General features: G+C 51.2%; 1 protein-coding gene across 2 annotated transcripts in view; it reads right to left on the bottom strand.

The window, feature by feature from the left end:
• Positions 1-1,036: 1,036 nt before the first annotated feature.
• The window catches only part of Fat2 (FAT atypical cadherin 2), an 80,264-nt gene continuing 64,426 nt past the window's right edge, over positions 1,037-16,874 (bottom strand). For both annotated transcript variants that reach the window (XM_021634608.2, XM_060363688.1), the window contains exons 19-24: positions 13,612-14,425; positions 11,015-11,160; positions 7,075-7,516; positions 6,709-6,862; positions 2,889-3,346; positions 1,037-1,960 (exon numbers count right to left, since the gene is read on the bottom strand). In XM_021634608.2, the coding sequence (XP_021490283.1) occupies positions 1,428-1,960; positions 2,889-3,346; positions 6,709-6,862; positions 7,075-7,516; positions 11,015-11,160; positions 13,612-14,425 (2,547 nt within the window). In that variant the 3' untranslated portion in view covers positions 1,037-1,427. The remainder of the gene's footprint in view (positions 1,961-2,888; positions 3,347-6,708; positions 6,863-7,074; positions 7,517-11,014; positions 11,161-13,611; positions 14,426-16,874) is intronic.

Raw genomic sequence — 16,874 nt, 5'->3', positions numbered from 1 at the left:
TATGAACCTGGACTCGGACACTCTCTTTACCTGACCCTGTCCCAGCCTGAAATGCTCCAAGTGACACAGAAAATAACCGTAAAAAAAGATATTTATTGTTAAAAAAAAAAATCAAATGGCCAACAAAGCCACTCACGAAATCACTCACACCCACGGTCACACACACGGCCCACTGATACGCCCTCCCCACATGGCTGTCTTTCTGAACAGCTCTGTGGGCGGGATTCTCTGCGGCTCCTCCGTTGACTCCAAAACCACACACGTGAAAAGGTAGTGGACCAGAGAGGGACTGGCAGAAAACAGTGCTTGGGCTACTCCAAGCCTCCCTGGCTTCCAGTCTCTACCACTCCCAGCTACATAACTTTCTACACATGAGTGCGTGCACAGCACACACATGGTCCATGGGTGCTCACATGTGTAGACACGTGCCCACACCAACCCTCCATGCATTGGGCTGGGCCAGTGTGGGTAACACTTGATTGGCAGGTATCTGCAATGAAGGGGAAGGAGAAGGCAGGTGTCTGGCCTGGGTCTGCTGGCTGGCTCTTCACCTCCACCTGGTCCTGAACAGGAGTGGAATTCCTTGTGTCTAGATAAGAAGAAACCCTTTGGGAAAACACATCCAGACAGCAAAGTTGAAAAGTGCCTAAGAATTTCTGAAATAAACTACTCCCTTCTTGCTTTGGGGCCAAAAGTGCCTGGAAAACTTGGGGCAAATTAGCTCAGCATGCCACAAGATCTGAATTCTTCAACCCAGAAGGTTCCGGGCAGGATTCCACTGGCAGAGGTACCACAGTCCTGAAGCTTCTAGAACAAGACTTCTGGGAGATGGAGGTACAAGCGACTCATCTCCCAAGAATGCTCTTGCTCCCAGTGCCCAGAATGGTGCTGACAGACGTTCCAAATGCACATACAAAGCAGGTGGCTGTAGTATCTGCTTGCAGGCTGCTTACCCTTCAGCTCCTTAAGAGGCCACTGCCCAGATCTCAGAAGGCCCTGGGTCTTCCCTTCACGTGCGTGGTTGCCTGTTGGAGGCACAAACCTGCCTGCCTCACGATGGGCATGGGAGCAATTGGAAGAATGTAGCCCAAACGTGCTGAGCTAGTGATTGGAGCTTTTTCTTGCTGAGGCTGAGAGGACTGACTCCATCTGAGGGACTGGCCCCCCTAGTTCTCATCCCAGCATGCACCTGTCTGGGCATCCCCCTCTTTTCTGGGGCTCTACTGCTGTTTTTTACAGCTCTGCCCTCAGCTTCTCTCCACCCTCAAGAACAAGCTGGGGACCTGAAGAGCACGTTTTGGGAGATGGCCATCTGGACTGGGGATGTCGGTGGCTCTCCTCCTTCTCCCAGTCACACCCAACTCACGCCCCCAAGAGACTGGAAGACAGTGCAGGGCCTGGGCCTGCCTTCCTCTGAGAGCAGGAAGCTAGAACATGACTTCCTCACAACTCCCATAGTCACTTTCTACCATGTCTGAACCCTCATAATTGGGGGGTGCTCGAGGTTGGCTCCGGCCTGTGGCAGGCCCACCATTCACCTCACAGTCAGCGTAGGAGGGCCCGGCTCTGCTGAGGCGCATGCTCACCCCCTTATAGGCCCCCTCTGCCAGGCAGGGCCCACCCCCTCCCTGGCGAAACTTGGAGTGGTAGTAGCTGATGGCTGTGTACTCGTTGAGACAGGGCGCGAGCAGGTGTTCCTGGGGGCTGGGGGGCCGTGGAGGCATCAGGTCTTCCAGGTTCTGGTTGCTGTAACGGGGTGGGAGGGGCGCCCGCTTGTTTTCCAGTTCCAGGGGGAAAGGGAAGCCCCCATAGAGTCCAGTGGGATCTGGCATCACGGCAGGACTGACATGGTGATGAGGAGAGGGTGGCAGAGGTCCCTGAGTTGCTTCGGGATGCTGGTATTCCCAGTGCTCCTTCCGGGAGTAAGTTGGAGGCCAGACCGCAGCTCCGCCTGGGTATACTGAAAGAACAGAAAGACTTGGTGAGTTCTGTGTGTTCCATGGTGGTCATTCCAGCAAGCTGTACAGGGGCTATCAATGACTTGACGTTTGACACGGCTCATAGGCGTGTGACCTATCTAAACATGCTGTTTCTGGAAGCTGGCATGGCTCTACAATCCAGTGAGGGCAAGCTGAAGCCCTGAGGTTAAACTCAAAGCCAGCCCATCTTGCAAATCTCTGCCAATCTGTGTCAGTGAGAAGGGAGGACTGTGGAGAACCATGGACAGTTCTATTTCATCTCTTCCCCAAGACACGCCAGAGTTTAATCTCAGAACTGAAGGGAACAGAGGCACTCTGTGGACTTGGAGATGGCATGGTGTCTGTCACGGGGGGGGGGTGATGAAATGGGGGGAGGATCGGAGGAATCCTCTTCTCTCACACCCATCTCTGCCACTGAGAAATTGAGAGAGAGAGAGAGCAACTCATTTCATCTTTCTGGTCCCAGTGACATCCCATGATAATACCTGTCATAACTACTGGGAAGCACACCAGAAAAAACCAGAAAGCTCTTCACAACTGCACCCCTTTCTGAGCCAAAGATGAGAGGGACTGTAGTTCCAGACTCTAGACCAGCCAGCTCTCACTTCCGGATTGGACAGCCAGAACCTTTTCCATTTCCAGAACAGCAGACATCCCCACCCCACCCCCACCCCCCATTCCCAAGTGGGTCATGGAGCAGGTATAATGAACCACAAGCTCTGGGCCAAGACACTTGGCATCTCCGGTCATTTGTGCAGTGTGAGCTGGGATGCGTCCCTTCGTGTCCCATTCCCGGAGACTGGTTTGATCAATGGCTGCTCCACTGCATGCCAATGTGTAAGCTGATGGAGTATTTGGGACTCCCCCCCCCATCCATTCCCGAGCCACAGGACTTCTGCTTATACCTACCCAGCTCCTCGCCAGACCAGGTTCTCTTGATGATAGGTTCATGGCTGGGGTGGGAGGAGACGGCAGCTGGTGGGAGCCGGGGAGGCACACTGCACACCATCGGCCGCTGTTTGGAGCTAGGCCCGAAGGTGACGAGTTCGTTTGGAACTGAGGTCTTGCTGGGCTCGGTCTGGTTCAAGTTGTTGCAGGAACTGGTGCTCAGGGGGTCAAGCTCAATGGCGGGAGAAGCTTGGGTGTCGACCCCGATGCTCCTGGCTAGGAGGTCTGGGTCCTCCATGGCCACTGGCTTGTGAGACCTGCAGCGGCGGCAGTAGAGGAGGAGCCCCACGGTGGCAACGATGAGGAGGGGTAAGGCCACGATGATGACCAGAAACTCCTGCTGTCCCCAGTCCCCTCTCTTAATCTCAGGAGTGATGAGGCAGCGTCCCTCAGAGCAGCCCCTTGCCTCCATCTCGCACCTGCAGAGATTGAGAAGTACTTAGTGGACGTTTGAAGTTGCCTCTTAAAAAAAAAAAAAAAAAAAAACAACAAAACAACTTTATTTATTTTAATGTACGAATACTTCGTCTGCATGTATGTCTGTGTACCACATGTATGCCTGATGCCCTCTAAGGCCAGAAGAGGGAATAAGATCCACATGTGAGTCATCACATGGGTGCAACCAGGTCCTCTGAAGGAGCAACAAATGCTTTTAACCACTGAGCTACTTTTCCAGCCTTCTAAAGGTCTCTCTTCCAAGGTCCTATGGGATAGAGCACCCATCCCCAATCCTATGACTTCTTTCCAAAGTCAAAGGAAATTGTCAAACCCACCAACACGTCACTATCAGAACTACCCATACCCCCCTGTGACAGACACCACGCCATCTCCAAGTCACAGTGTGTATCTGTTTCCTTCAGTTCCAAGACTAAACTTCCCAGCAGGTCTTAGAAAGGAATGGCATAGAGCTGTCCATGGTTCTCCACAGTCCTCCCTTCTCACTGACACAGGTTGGCAGGAGAGATTTGCAACATGGGCTGGCTGCTTGTGTGTGTGTGTGTGTGTGTGTGTGTGTGTGTGCATATGTGTGCAGTCTGGCAGTGGGGACATTGCTCAGGGGGTAAGGGCATTTACTGTTCAAACTTGAGGAACTGAGTTTGAGTCACCAGCATCTTCACAAAAAGCTGGCTGTGTTGGCCCCAAAATGGGAGAGGCAGAAACAGGAGGATCAGGGGGCCTTGTCAGCCCCCAATATGGTGAGGCTCTGTCTCACAAGAATAAGACAGAGGGTGAGAGAGCAGAACACTAGGCATCCTTCTCTGAATCCCTTCATGTTATCTGGTATGTGTGCAAGTATGCATGTGCACACGTATGCACATGTGTGTGGAGGACACAGGTCAGCCTTGCATATCATTCCTTAGGCAACCATCCACCTTCTTTTTGAATCAGGGTCTTTCACTTGCTTAGCAGGTCTCTCACCAACTAAGTGAGGCCACCTTGCCAGGAAGCTCCAGGGACTTGCCTACCTCGGCCTCCTCAGAGCTGGAATCACGAGTGTGCACCACCACACCCAACATTTTCACGTGGGTTCTGGGGACTGAACTCAGATCCTCAGGCTTGCAAGGCAAGCGCTGTTACCAACCAAGCCATCTTCTATGGCCAAGCACTGGATTCGGCAACAGCCTCACTTGTGACCATGGAACCCGCCAGTGTTCGTTTTTTTACCAATGACATCCAGGCCAGGGATATTCTCTTCACCAGTGAAATCAGATGCTCCTGCTGTGGAGGCCCATCTGGTCTACCCAGCTCTCTCATAGGAAGAACATCTGTTTACCAGATACAGGTCAGCTGTGGCCTGGGGATGGGAACCAGGTGGCAATGCCGCCTACTTCTCTTCACTGAGCTCTAAGAAGCCGGCGTGGTCACCCAGAGCTTAGCTGCCTTACATGCGACAATTGCTTGAAGTGTTAATTGTCAACCTGTCCGAATCTTGAATCATCCAGGAGATGGATGGCTGTGTGGGCACGCCTGTGTGGAATTTCTATGATTATACTAACTGAGGTGGGAAGATGTGCCCAGTGTGGGTGGCAGCATCCCCTGGCTGGGATGCTGGGCTGGACCAGTAGAGAAGGAGAACTGAGCAGCAGCATGCATTCGCCTCTCTCTGCTTCCTGACTGTGGGTGTGGCCAGCTGCTTCAAGCTCCTGCTCCCCTTCCCCCTTGATTCCCCACCACTACGGACTGACCCTGTGAACTGGGAGCCAGAATAAACCCTTTCTCCCTTAAGTTGCTTTAGTCAGAGTACTTTTTACCACAGCAACAGGGAGAGAAACCAAGTCACTCTGTGATCTCCCAGGCCAACTTCAACCTGGCATTGCCTGGTGTAAGGCCCTTAGAGAGCATCTGTTGTCAGCTTTCCACTTTGGAGGGGTTTGAGGGGGAAAAGTCCCAAATATCCCTCAGTGCTTAGAATTTCACCATGAGCAGCTTGTTCTGCAGTGTGAAATGCTGTGTTCCCCAGGTTCCTCTTTTCAAACGCAAACACCACTTTCCTGGCCTGCTCCCACGCACCGTCCCATGACCCTGGTGAATACCATTCTTACATCAAAACAGGCGGGGAGCAGGGTGGCAGTGATGATTGCTGAGAAGGACATGAGTCACTGGAACACTGGGTGATCTTGGGCAATCCTTGTCCCCTCTCTGGGCTTCAGTTTCCCCATTTCCAAAACAGTGGGAAGGTGGTCATGACTTTCTTTGAGATTTTTGATCTTAGCCCAGGCTGACCTTGAACTCACTAAGTCTGCATAGATAATTTTGAACTTTTTCAATTGTGTGTGTGTGTGTGTGTGTGTGTGTGTGTGTGTGTGTGTGTGTGTGACTGTATGAGTATATGGGTCTATGTGTGTGCATATATGCCCATGCCTACGTATTCATGGAGAAGGCAGAAGAGAGACAGGGTCTCTCCCTAAGCCTGAGGCTTTTATTTTCTTGGCTAGGCTGGAAGCCAGCAAGTCATATAATTCCCTTGAAGTGGAGGTTACAGGCATTCATGGAGCACATGGCCTGTCATGTGGGTGCTGGAATCTGAACTCCCATCCTTGTGATTGAGCTGTAAGCACTCTTAACCACTAAGCTATTCCTCCAGCCTAGACCTTGAACTTCTGACTCTCCTGCTTCACCTCCTAAGTGCTGGGGTTGTAGTCATGAGCCACCATGCCTGGCAGTCAATGGCTATTATATCCAGGCTGACTACAAGGGAATCCCCTGGCCAGGAGCCTGTTAAAATAGAATCAAGGTCCATTGCGGGTGATCCCAATTCCATTGATTCACAATTCTTTTTTATGACTGCTTAAAGTCTCCCAAGCTTGGGTGCTCTGACATTAGATACCTGCCCAAATGTTTTGTTTCTAGATTTTTAGAATGTGTCTCCTTCCCTAACTACCCTCATGGCCCAGCCTTGTTGGGGACAGGGTGTAAAGTCTTGCAGTGGGTTCTGAGACAAAGCCATTCCTGGGTCCAGGAGAATCTGTTTTTCCAAGTACAAAGCAAGTGTGGTCATTTCTCTGCAGATGTCAGCCAGGGTTGACATGCATAAAGAGCTTAGTGAAATGTGTGGCTTCCTGGTCCCTTGTTTATAGGTCTCATTCAGATGGTTGTGAATTGGGCTTAGGAAGCCATCTTTTTCACAAGCATTCCCTCCCACAGTGTCCTGATGCAAGGAAGTGGTAGGAGGAAAAGCTCCAGAGGCTGGGCTTCTGGACTCACTGGAGGCCAGAAGGCAAAGGTCACTCCTTAATGTGCCAGGGTAGGGAGCCCGGACATGTGACCTCTCTGGACTTACCTGTCACCTGTGTAGGGTTGAGGGCAGTTACAGGACATGCCTTCAGGGGAGGAGACACATGCGCCACCTTCTTGGCAGGGCACAGAAGTGCAATTCTCCCTTCCAAGTTCGCAGTTCGTGCCAGAGAATGGAGGAGGACACCTGCACAGGTAGCCTGGGAGAGAGAGGAAGGTGAGTGCACTATTGGTCAGAGCCTCCAGCAAAACCTGTGTCTCTGTGCTGCAGCTCAAGACTCATTTGTCTACTAGATACTAGTGGCTTTGCCCAAGATCACCATGGGCTGAGGACCCTCTCATGCCAAATCTGCAGTGAGATACAAGGGCTAAATCAGAATCAGGGGCCTTTGGTCACCTTCCAGGTCCTTACCTGATCCAAGGGCAGGTGAGCAGCTTCCGCCATTGAGGCATGGGTTCCGGCTACAGGCAGTGCCAGGCCAGCAGCACTGGCTGAGGGCTCGTCTCTCCAGCCAGCCTGCCATCTTCTTTTCATGGCCAAGCAGCTCTAACCTCTCACCATTGACCACGACAGCATCCAGGCAACCTTCAAAGCCCAGCGAGACATTTGAGGAAGGACTCGAGGGGACAAGGCCACCCAGCAGCAGGTGTCTCTCAGTCCTCAGGCCATGACATTCCTCTGGGATGACAAGGGAGGTGTTGTCTGTGGTGTCAATGACCAGATGAACAGAAGTGTCCCTCTCCTCTAACAGCACGGCATGCCACTGTCCATCATTCACAGGATGCCGGGAGGAGAGGTTTCCATAGAAACCTCCTGAACATCGGTATTCCAGCTGAGGGAAGCCGTTAGCCAGCTACAAAGAGAGCACAGATAGCCATCATCAAGATGAGGATTTCTGTGACAGGCTTTCAGCTGCAGGAATGTTTTCTTTTTCTCTCTTGTTCTCTCCTTCCCCACCAGGCCCTTTTGCTATGTAGCCAAGGATGCCCTTGAACTCCAGATCCTCCTGCTTCTACCCTCTGATTTGCTAGAATTACAGTTGTTCACCATCATATCTCCTTTAAACGGTGCTGTGGATAGAATCCAGGCCTTTATGCATGCCAGACAAGTGCTCTACCAATTGAGCCACATCGTTTTCAAATGCTTCAACGATTGTCTCTGAAGAATCCAAATGTCCTCGAAATCTCATCCAGTCCTCCACCATATTCCATGGAATGATCAAGATCCCATTTGACAGATGAGGAAACTGAGGGCTAAAGGCACCTTACTGATGGGACCCTGTATTTTAGATCATTAGTGACTGCATGAACCAGTTAACCTAGCCTAGGTGTTTGGCTCCGGACTAGTGAGAAACTAAACTAAACAAACAACAGAAAAAAAACAAGCAAAAAAAAGAAGGTGGATGGTACCCGAGGAGCAACACCCAAGTTGCCCTGTGACCTCTTTACTTGCCCAGGCACACACATCGTAAGTCCCTGAGGTCAAAATGTTTGAGAGCCTCTGGCTTAGAGCTAATTTTCTTTACTCAACAGGTAGGTATAGGTTTGCTTATAAAGCACCAGGCGAGCCTGGAATACACAGCGAGGCCCTGCTTTGAACCAGAAAAAGAGCAGCTGGGGCCTATAGCTCAGTGGGAGTGTGCTTGTCTGGTGTGCCTCTGTCTGGTTCAAGGTTCAGTCCCTGTGCTGGCAAGCATCAAATTGACATTGTGTTGTGAAAAAAACAAGACAGAACAGGAACTAGGCATGCTTGGAACCAAATATTCTTCTGTCTAGTGTGGGCAAGGCAGCTTCTTTAGAAAAATTTGAGCTGTAGTTGGAGAAAATGATTATCTTACTGAATCCTCACCCATTGCCCAGCTTCCAACCCATGACCCTAGCGGCAGGTGAGCCTCTGGTGCTGGCCAGCGTCAGGCCAACCAGTCACGACTGAATGTAGCTTTGCTCTCCTCAGACAGCACTCTCAGCTGATGGCCCTGCTTCCTGCTGAAGGCACCAGAGGTGCTCGCAGGCAGGACTGTCTTCTTCAGCTAAAGCTGGTCCCGTTACTGATCCTTGTCCCCTTCACCCCCTCCAAAGCCAGGTTCTCCTGCCTCCTTTCTCCTGCATTTGCAAAATGTCCATTCCCTATTGGATCATTTCATTTACCACACAAACACAGTGAGTCCTCCAATTAAAAAAAAAAAAAGTTGTCTTGAACTGGGGATCATTTTCTTTCTTTGTCCCCAAAATGAACCCATCTTTTCTGTGCTAAAGTCCATTGGTGCCTAGTGCTCAGTGTGCTCCCTGTTGTGGTATCAAATGACAGACCTCATTCTGCTCTGCTCTCAGCAGCCAGTCCCTCAGTCAATCACTGCTGCCGCCTCCTTCTGCTCACTACTTCTCCTCCCCCTTTCTTTTCTCCTCCTCTTCTTCCCCCTCTTTCCTTTTCTCCTCTTCCTCTTCTTTCTTAACCTCCTTTTCTTCCTCCTTCATCTCCTCTTCCTCCTTTTCCTTCCTTTCCCCACCCTTCATCTTTTTCCTTTTTCTTCTCCTTTTCTTGCCTTCTCTTTCTCTCCCTCCTCCTCACACTATTTTTCCTCCCTTTCTTCCTCCTCTGCCCTTTCCTCTTCCTTCTTAGGATGAACCTAGGGTCTTTCACACACCAGGCAAGCTCTCCCTCATTAAGCCACATCCCTCCACACATTTTTTTTCTAATCCAAGTTCACTTGTTTTCCTGGACACCTAATCTTTTTTTTTTTTTTTTCCTATTTTCCATTTGAAGTCTCACATTTCATACCCTTTGTTGGCACCCTGTCTTCTCTCCTCCCTCTTCATGGGACTGTGCCCTAAGGGTTATTCTTACCTACACTGCACTGGGAAAGGCTGTTAACTTCAAATTCCTTCCCAGATTTGACACTTCCATCACAGTCCACTGTCATCACCCTGGTCCCCATAGCCAGGCTCGCTCACCACGGATATTGTCTCAGCCTCCTGTCTGGATCTCTCTGTTTCTGTCTCTGTTCTTCTAAACTCTATTCTCAGTCCAGGTGCCATGAAGACAATAAATCATATGGCTGTGTTTGCTACAGACCTTCTGAAACCCTCTGTTTTACTCAGATGAAAGCAGAGTCCTTACAAGGGCCTCTGAGACCTTCATTGAAATGCCCCGCCCCCATTACACTTTGACCCCAACTTGTTCATGTCACTGGAGCCACGGACAACGCTGGGCTGTTGTTTAAGAATGTCAACAGCCTCCTGTTGTTCATCTACCTGGCCATTACTCTCGACATGCCTGCAGCTACCTCCCTGTGATGTTTTTTTTTTTTTCTCCTCCATCGTCAACCAATTACCATGGAAACACACATCTAAGCATGTCTATGTAGGAGTTTCTAGAAAGGCTTAACTGAGGAGGGAAGATCCATCCTGAATGTGGGCATGGGGTCCAGAGCTGGATAAAAGGGGAAAGAGTTGAGTATCCATCTCTGTCTGCTTCCTGACCCTGGATGCACCATGACCAGCTGCTCACACTCCCTCCGCTTTTTTTTAAAATACAGGGCAAAATAAGCCCTTTATTCTTGAACTTGATTATGTCAGAGCAACAGGAAACATACCTAACACATCTCTTCACCCTCTTCAAATCACTGCTCAGCCACCACCTCCGCGACCACCTCTCAGCCCCTCACCCTCCCATCCCCTGTGCCCTCAGGACGTTTCACATTCAAACTAACTCTGAAATCTCCTTGCTTTACCACCAGTCTCCGTGGCACTTAAAGAAAACTCTAAGGGGGGTTCCTGTCCCATAGAACAACAAGACCCAAGTGCACAGAACAGGGCCTGTCACGTACGGATGCTCAACAGATAACATGTTAAGCAAACTGAAATCATGAAAGCAGTCACCTGGCGCAACGCTGTGATGGAGGTATTAACCCGGGCAGCAAAGGAGACTTCCGCTGGCTGTACTATGAATCACTGAGGGGCTGAGCAGCGACTGGTCTGTTTTCCTTGTGTTCCCATGAGGCTTTGCCTTGGACTTGTTCTCCTAGTGGAAATTCCTACCACACACTAAAAACACCCTCACAGCGCCAGGGTTATGTAGGCTCACATCCTTCTCACTGTCTTCCAGGGTGTTCACACCCCACAGAGCAAGCAGCTCCACCCCTGGATAGCCTTGGGTTTGTATCTCCAGGAAGAATAGCTATGGTTCGGACAGTCCTGTGTCCTGTGTGTTCTGACTGATAGCCATACCCAGAATCCTTGAAAACCATGAGGGGACTCTTTGCCAGGAACTGGCTCAGTAGCTATCCTCACAGCACCCCTCCTCTTCCCAGTTTGGGGTGCTATGGAAGCCACTCACGTGGGAGTCACCTTACCTTCAGGGCAATAGAGGCTGTTTCATTGGTGAACACTAGAAGGGCCCACGGCTGCAGCGTTCTGAGGTAGAAGTGGACCTGCCAGTTCTGAGCCTGTAGGGGCCTGTACCGCACATAGCTCTGACCACTGAACCTCAAGGTGGTACCTGCAAATGAACCCAAGATGTCACCATCCTTTAAGTGTCCCAGATCTCTTAGACTGGCAAACAGGTCACGTCCCACATGTGATACGCGAAGGCCCAGTCTGGCTTTGGATGGATTACATTTCCAGAGCCACAAAGGGAGCTGGGCTGTCACCCTGCATGCCCCCCTCTGGGTACAGCTTCCTCAGGCTCACTCCCAGCCTGAGGGTCAGCAACAGGGAGCTGCAGCCATGAAGAAAGAAAACTCAGCAGCGGGGACTAATCAACCAATCAGGTATGTGAAGTCAAGCTTTTAAGTCCCGCATCCCCCGGTATGTTCTGGCTATCCCTGGAAGACGGGAGGTGGAATTGACGAAGGTTCTGCAGCTGTGTGAGCCTCAGGACCACAGGGGGTCTGCCTTTTTCTCGGGTAATCAGGGCACTTGCCAAGCAGGGTGCTCTTGAAGGGGTCAAGAGCCACTCTGTGGTAAAGAAAGGGGGCAGGTGATGGATAGAGGGATCCAAACCTCTGTCAAGTCCAGCATCCCCGGCCCTGTTGCTGACTTCTAATGCACAGTTGCACAGGTAAGTGTCTGAGGCTTCGTCCGAGCAGCAGGGTTGGGTGGGGGTGTCTAGCTTGGCTCGTTTGGCCACCATGCACTCCTGTTCAGGGTCATGCTTGGCTACAAGGCCAGCCAGAATTAAAAAAAAAAAAAAATCTTCCCATGGTGGGCATTGTTGAAGAAGGGAGCCTAAGGGAGGGCTCTAAGAAGACACTGGTCCCATTCTGGGCTTTTACCGAGCTTCTGGCTACAAGGATATAGTGAGGTTTTGAAAGAATGTTGAGGTGCTCGCATACAACACATGGATCAATTCTCTGGGGTGTCCTATTTTTCTAAAATGTTACAAAACACTTCCCCCAACACACACACACACACACACACACACACACACACACACACATACACACAAGTGATTCTGGCAGACAGCAAGCCCAGCTAGGGTTTCTCGAAGTGCAGCCCTGGGACCATGTATTTCCAATTGAATGCCAAAGGAAGGGCTCAGCCAAGAGCTTGCGATACAAACTTCTAGAAGCGTGCTCAGAGCAGTCTCTTTGAGCACACCCTCCCCAGTGCAGTGCACGGCAGCACTGGCTTTTAGAGCCTCTGCTTTCTGCTGCTAGAGGGTTCGGAGAGGGCCTTCAGCTATTGCAGCTTTCCTGCAGCAGACCTTGGGGCAAAATGCAGAATGGGGACTCCCTTATCCCCTCGCCTAGGTATCCACTATTCCTGGTCAGTCTCTAAATCTGAGCCACAGGCTCCCTAATGCAAGTTGAAAGGGTCCCTAAAAGGTAGGCCAGGCCATGTCACGTTGTGTGTGTGTGTGTGTGTGTGTGTGTGTGTGTGTGTGTGCTGGTGAGTGTGCATGTGTGTGCCTGTGTGAGGGCCAGTCTTCTTCAATTGCTCTACACTTTACCTTTTAACCCAGCGTCTCTCGCTGAGTCTAGACCCATCTGACTTGGCTAGGCCCTGTTATCCTCCCTGACCCCGCCTTCTCAGCGCTGGGATTACAGGCTTATGCTACCACACCTGAAGGGAGGCATTTAAACTCAGGTCCTCATACTTGAATGGGGAGCCATTTCCCTAGCCTAGCTCAGTTTCCTTTTTAACAAAGCTGAGCTGGTCCCGGGTCTTCATGCCAGGGGTACTGGGTGAGCCTTTCCAGGGAGCTGAGTACCTGGTGTTGCTTAGTGCAGGGTTCTGAACAGGACACACTGGTGCATGGAGAGCCCAGCAGCCTGACAAACAGCAGGCTCTTTATAGTACCGGCTGCTCCCATGTGAATGATGGTCGGCCAGCCACGGGCTACAAGATATTATATCTATGTGTAGTCTACTCCCCAAACCAACTCAAGTAGTCAGCTGCTGTTGTTATCATTCTAGTTTCTAGATGGGAAAAAGGAATTTAGTGGATTTTACAGAACCTACCCAAGGCCACACCACTAGTAAACGGCAGAGCTGGGATTCGAACCTATGTTGGGTTTACTTCCTGAGCTGATACCAGCAGGCTGTGAAGCTGGCAGCCGTGGCATCAGTAACTGGCATGTCTGGAAGCTTCTATCAGGCTCTTCTCCAAGGGTACCTGATACACCAAACTCAATCCCTGCACTAGCAAAGCCCAAAGGCATAGCAATGTCAAAGAATTCTCTCTAGTCATCTGGCTGGAAAGTGTGAGAATGAAGATGTATACCTCAGCACCCTGATGGCCCAGGTCATGCTTTTAGCTACTTTATCTATTGTAATCAATTGTTACTTTCAAACTTCCAGAAAGTAGAGAGAACTTGGGTAGCATCCCATGTCTAGGCTTTACGAAGTCACTCTCCATTGGTCTGTGGCATTTAGTTTGACTTCATAGCCATGCTCATGAACCTCGGGGGCAGGCAGCCAGGACCCAGCAATACAACCCCAGATCTTACCATTGCAGGAGCAGTTTCTCCCCAGGTGGTGCCGTGGTGTCAGGATGCTGAGCCTGGCTGTGCTGTAAGTGGGCCCAATCCTGGGCTCCAGAGACACTGTCTCTTGACAGGTTTGATCCTGGCAGCGAGACCCTCGGCATGGTACCACAGGCAGGGCTGACCTCATCTGAATTCCCACCGAGTGTTCCATCTCTTTGGATGAGTGAGCTATGGCAGATGCCAGCTCCTGGAGGTCGTAGGAGGCTCCAGAATGGCCTTCAAAGACCAGGAGCATATCCACCCCGGAAGCCGAGGCCTCAGCGGGCTGCAGGCTGGCGAGGTGGATGTTGGCTCTTCTGACATCCAAGAGATTGCTGAGGAATCTCTGCAGGTTGCGCCAGTGGTCACTCACCAGCTCCTCGGGGGTGAGCTGGTGGAAGCCCAGCCACACAGCATGCTGCTGAGCCTCCTGCCCCATGAGCCACACGTGGACATGGACCCCAGTGGTGGTGGTGAAGGTCCCATCACTGACTGTGACATTGAACAAGTATCGGCCATGAGGCAGTCCTTGGGAGGCGATAATCTTGCCATCGGACGCACCCACGGAGAAGTACCTGCCCAGGCTTTCCTGCTGCGCCAGGCTGTAGGTCAGTGTGTCCTGGGGGTCCCGGTCTGTGGCATGGATTTTACCTATCATGCCACCCTGAAATTCCTCCTCCCCCGTTGTGATGAAGATCTCCAGTGGGAGGGTGGAGGGAGGGTAACGGCTCTGCTCCGTGACGTGTACTCTAACCAACGTTGAAGACGACAAGGGTGGGAGGCCGCTGTCTGACACCTGTGGGTAAAACGGACAGTGATGGCACCCGACAGTACCTCTATGCCCAGCTGAGGCTGTTCCCCCTACCAGTGCCCCCTGCCGGCCGGTCTTCCTTCTCCATACCTGCTGAGAGAGGTGTTGCATGCTGTCGTGTTTGGAAGAAGATAAACTCCAACACACAGGGATTTGCCGGAGATTTTTTCTTAAGGTTTTGTAGAAAATACGGAAACAGCAAAACAACCCAGCTTGCCTGAGCCTCACGGAGCCTGAACCTCTTTCTAGACCTCTCCAAGCAAGCCTCCAAGTGTATTGCTGATTTGTGTGCACCTGCATATGCTGGCTGAGCCAGCTCCCCAGCACAGGTCAGTCTTTTAGGCCTCTTCCCTCCCGCCTCAGACTTTGCCAGTCTGCAGGTACCTCTGAGCATGCGTCACACCCCTCCACAGCTGCTACCCCACTGAGGAAGAGCTCCTCTGGCCCTTTCCTACGAGATCAGAGCAGGAGGGAGAACTCCTTCTCTGGACCGGCTGAGAGCTTTCTGTGGCCTGACCCTCTGTTGTGGTAAGGGGACAGGCAGGGTGAGTTCTCAGCGTGCATGAGGCTATCAGCTTGGACAAAGTGAAGAAAATAAACAGGGTGATAAGAAGACAAGTGAGGGGGTCTGCCTCAGGTCAGGTGCAGGTGAAGGCATCTCTGAAGAAGGAAGAGCGTGTAAGGGGTCCTGGGCTGGGGAAGACATGGCACGCTCCATTAAACAGGAGGCTCCTGGAGCAAATGGAGGGAAGGCTGGGGTGGCACGCACAGTGAGTGGGCTGAGGAGCCCAAGGCTGGATCTCATGTCGCACGTGTGAGAAGCTCGTGAAGGCTTTCAACAAGGGTGGAAGGCCCTCCTTAAAAGAGAGAATCGGGGCTGGAGAGACGACTCAGTGCTCAAGGGTGCTTGCTGCAAGCTTTGTTCCCAGCACCCACCACGGGAGGCTCACCACTGCTCAGAACTCCAGCACCAAGGGATCCAAACACAGCTATAGACAAATACAAAAAAACTCAGGGTGACCGTTCAACCTGGCTGGCCAAGGCCGGCAAGGCTGTGGAGCAATTGTCACCAAAGCTTGGTGTTTCTGCCCATTTAAAGTTCAAATTAAATTAAAATGCAGCCCTCATTGTTTGCTAAGTGGAGCCTTTGGAAAATAAGATCGTAGCAGTGGGGCCTTTGTGAAGATGCTTAGCACCTTCACAAAGGGAAGAAAAAATAAGGGAAGGAAAACTTTATTTTACAAGACAAGATCTGGCTCTATAGCCCAGGCTGACCTCAGGCTTGCAACCCTCCCACCTCAGCCTTCCAAATTCTGGAATTACAGATGTGTATAACTCCTTTGCTTTGCTCTAAAACATGGTCTCCACATGTAGCCCCAGTCTGTCCTGGGACTTGCTTTGTAGCCCAGATTGGCCTCACACTTACAATCCTCCTGCCTCAGCCTCCCTAGTACTAGGATTACAGGACTGTTTTCAGACTCTGGCTGAAAGGGATCACAGGTGCCCGTGTAGGCAGAGTGGGCAGTAGCCTGCTGTTTTTCTGCCAGGTTAGGAAGAGACCCCTCACCAGGGTCTGCCCACAGCTTCACTCTCATCTTGGTCTTCAGCCCCCAGAATCATGAGATGGCTGGCCTGAGCCTGTCCCACCTGTGGCATTCTGATGCAGAAACCAGTTAACTAGACAGTACTTCTGTCGAAATATCACAGGTTGGACCTCAGGTATCAGCCAGCCACACAACGCGAGCAATCCTCCTGCCCCACGAAGCCTGACCGACCTTATCTGCACTTCAATATCCTTCCAGACATTGCTTCCGATTTTTTTGATCACTCCTCCTTCCTGGAATACTCTTCTGCCCATTGTACTCCAGACCCCCACAAGTCTCCGCTCAGATAGCACCTGTGTGACAAATATGTGTGTCCCCTGCCTTGAGTCTCTTGTTATTTTATTTACTTATCTCAAGTCAGAAGGTGTGGCTCCCCTATTTGTCTACTCACTGTTTATCAGAACGGAACGCCCACAAGAAAGGAGCCATCCCCTTCACATCTGCTGCTAAGGCTGTTTGTTTTTCCTCCACAAGCAAGTATACACACATGGATAGTCAAACACATGTATGTACACACACAGAGAGACACACAGACACACATACAGACAAATACACATGCAGACACAGATACACACACACACACACACACACACACACACAGATGTATAGACACCAGGGCACACATACACATACCCATACAGGCACACACAGACACACAAAGACACACACGTAGACACACACACAGATAAATGCGGATTCATGCAGGCCTCAGTATGAAGTCCTTGGCCCATGACCAGGCACATACACACTCCACACGCTTTTTCCTCACAGCAGAAGCACCACCTTTGTGTCTGCCAGCAGGCATCCTGTCCCCAAAGCCAGCACCACAC

The sequence above is a fragment of the Meriones unguiculatus genome, chromosome 11 (assembly GCF_030254825.1).
Source record: "Meriones unguiculatus strain TT.TT164.6M chromosome 11, Bangor_MerUng_6.1, whole genome shotgun sequence".
Classification (NCBI taxonomy): domain Eukaryota; kingdom Metazoa; phylum Chordata; class Mammalia; order Rodentia; family Muridae; genus Meriones; species Meriones unguiculatus.
The sequence above is the reverse complement of the archived record's forward strand: the minus strand, read 5'-3'. Positions and strand labels throughout refer to the sequence as shown.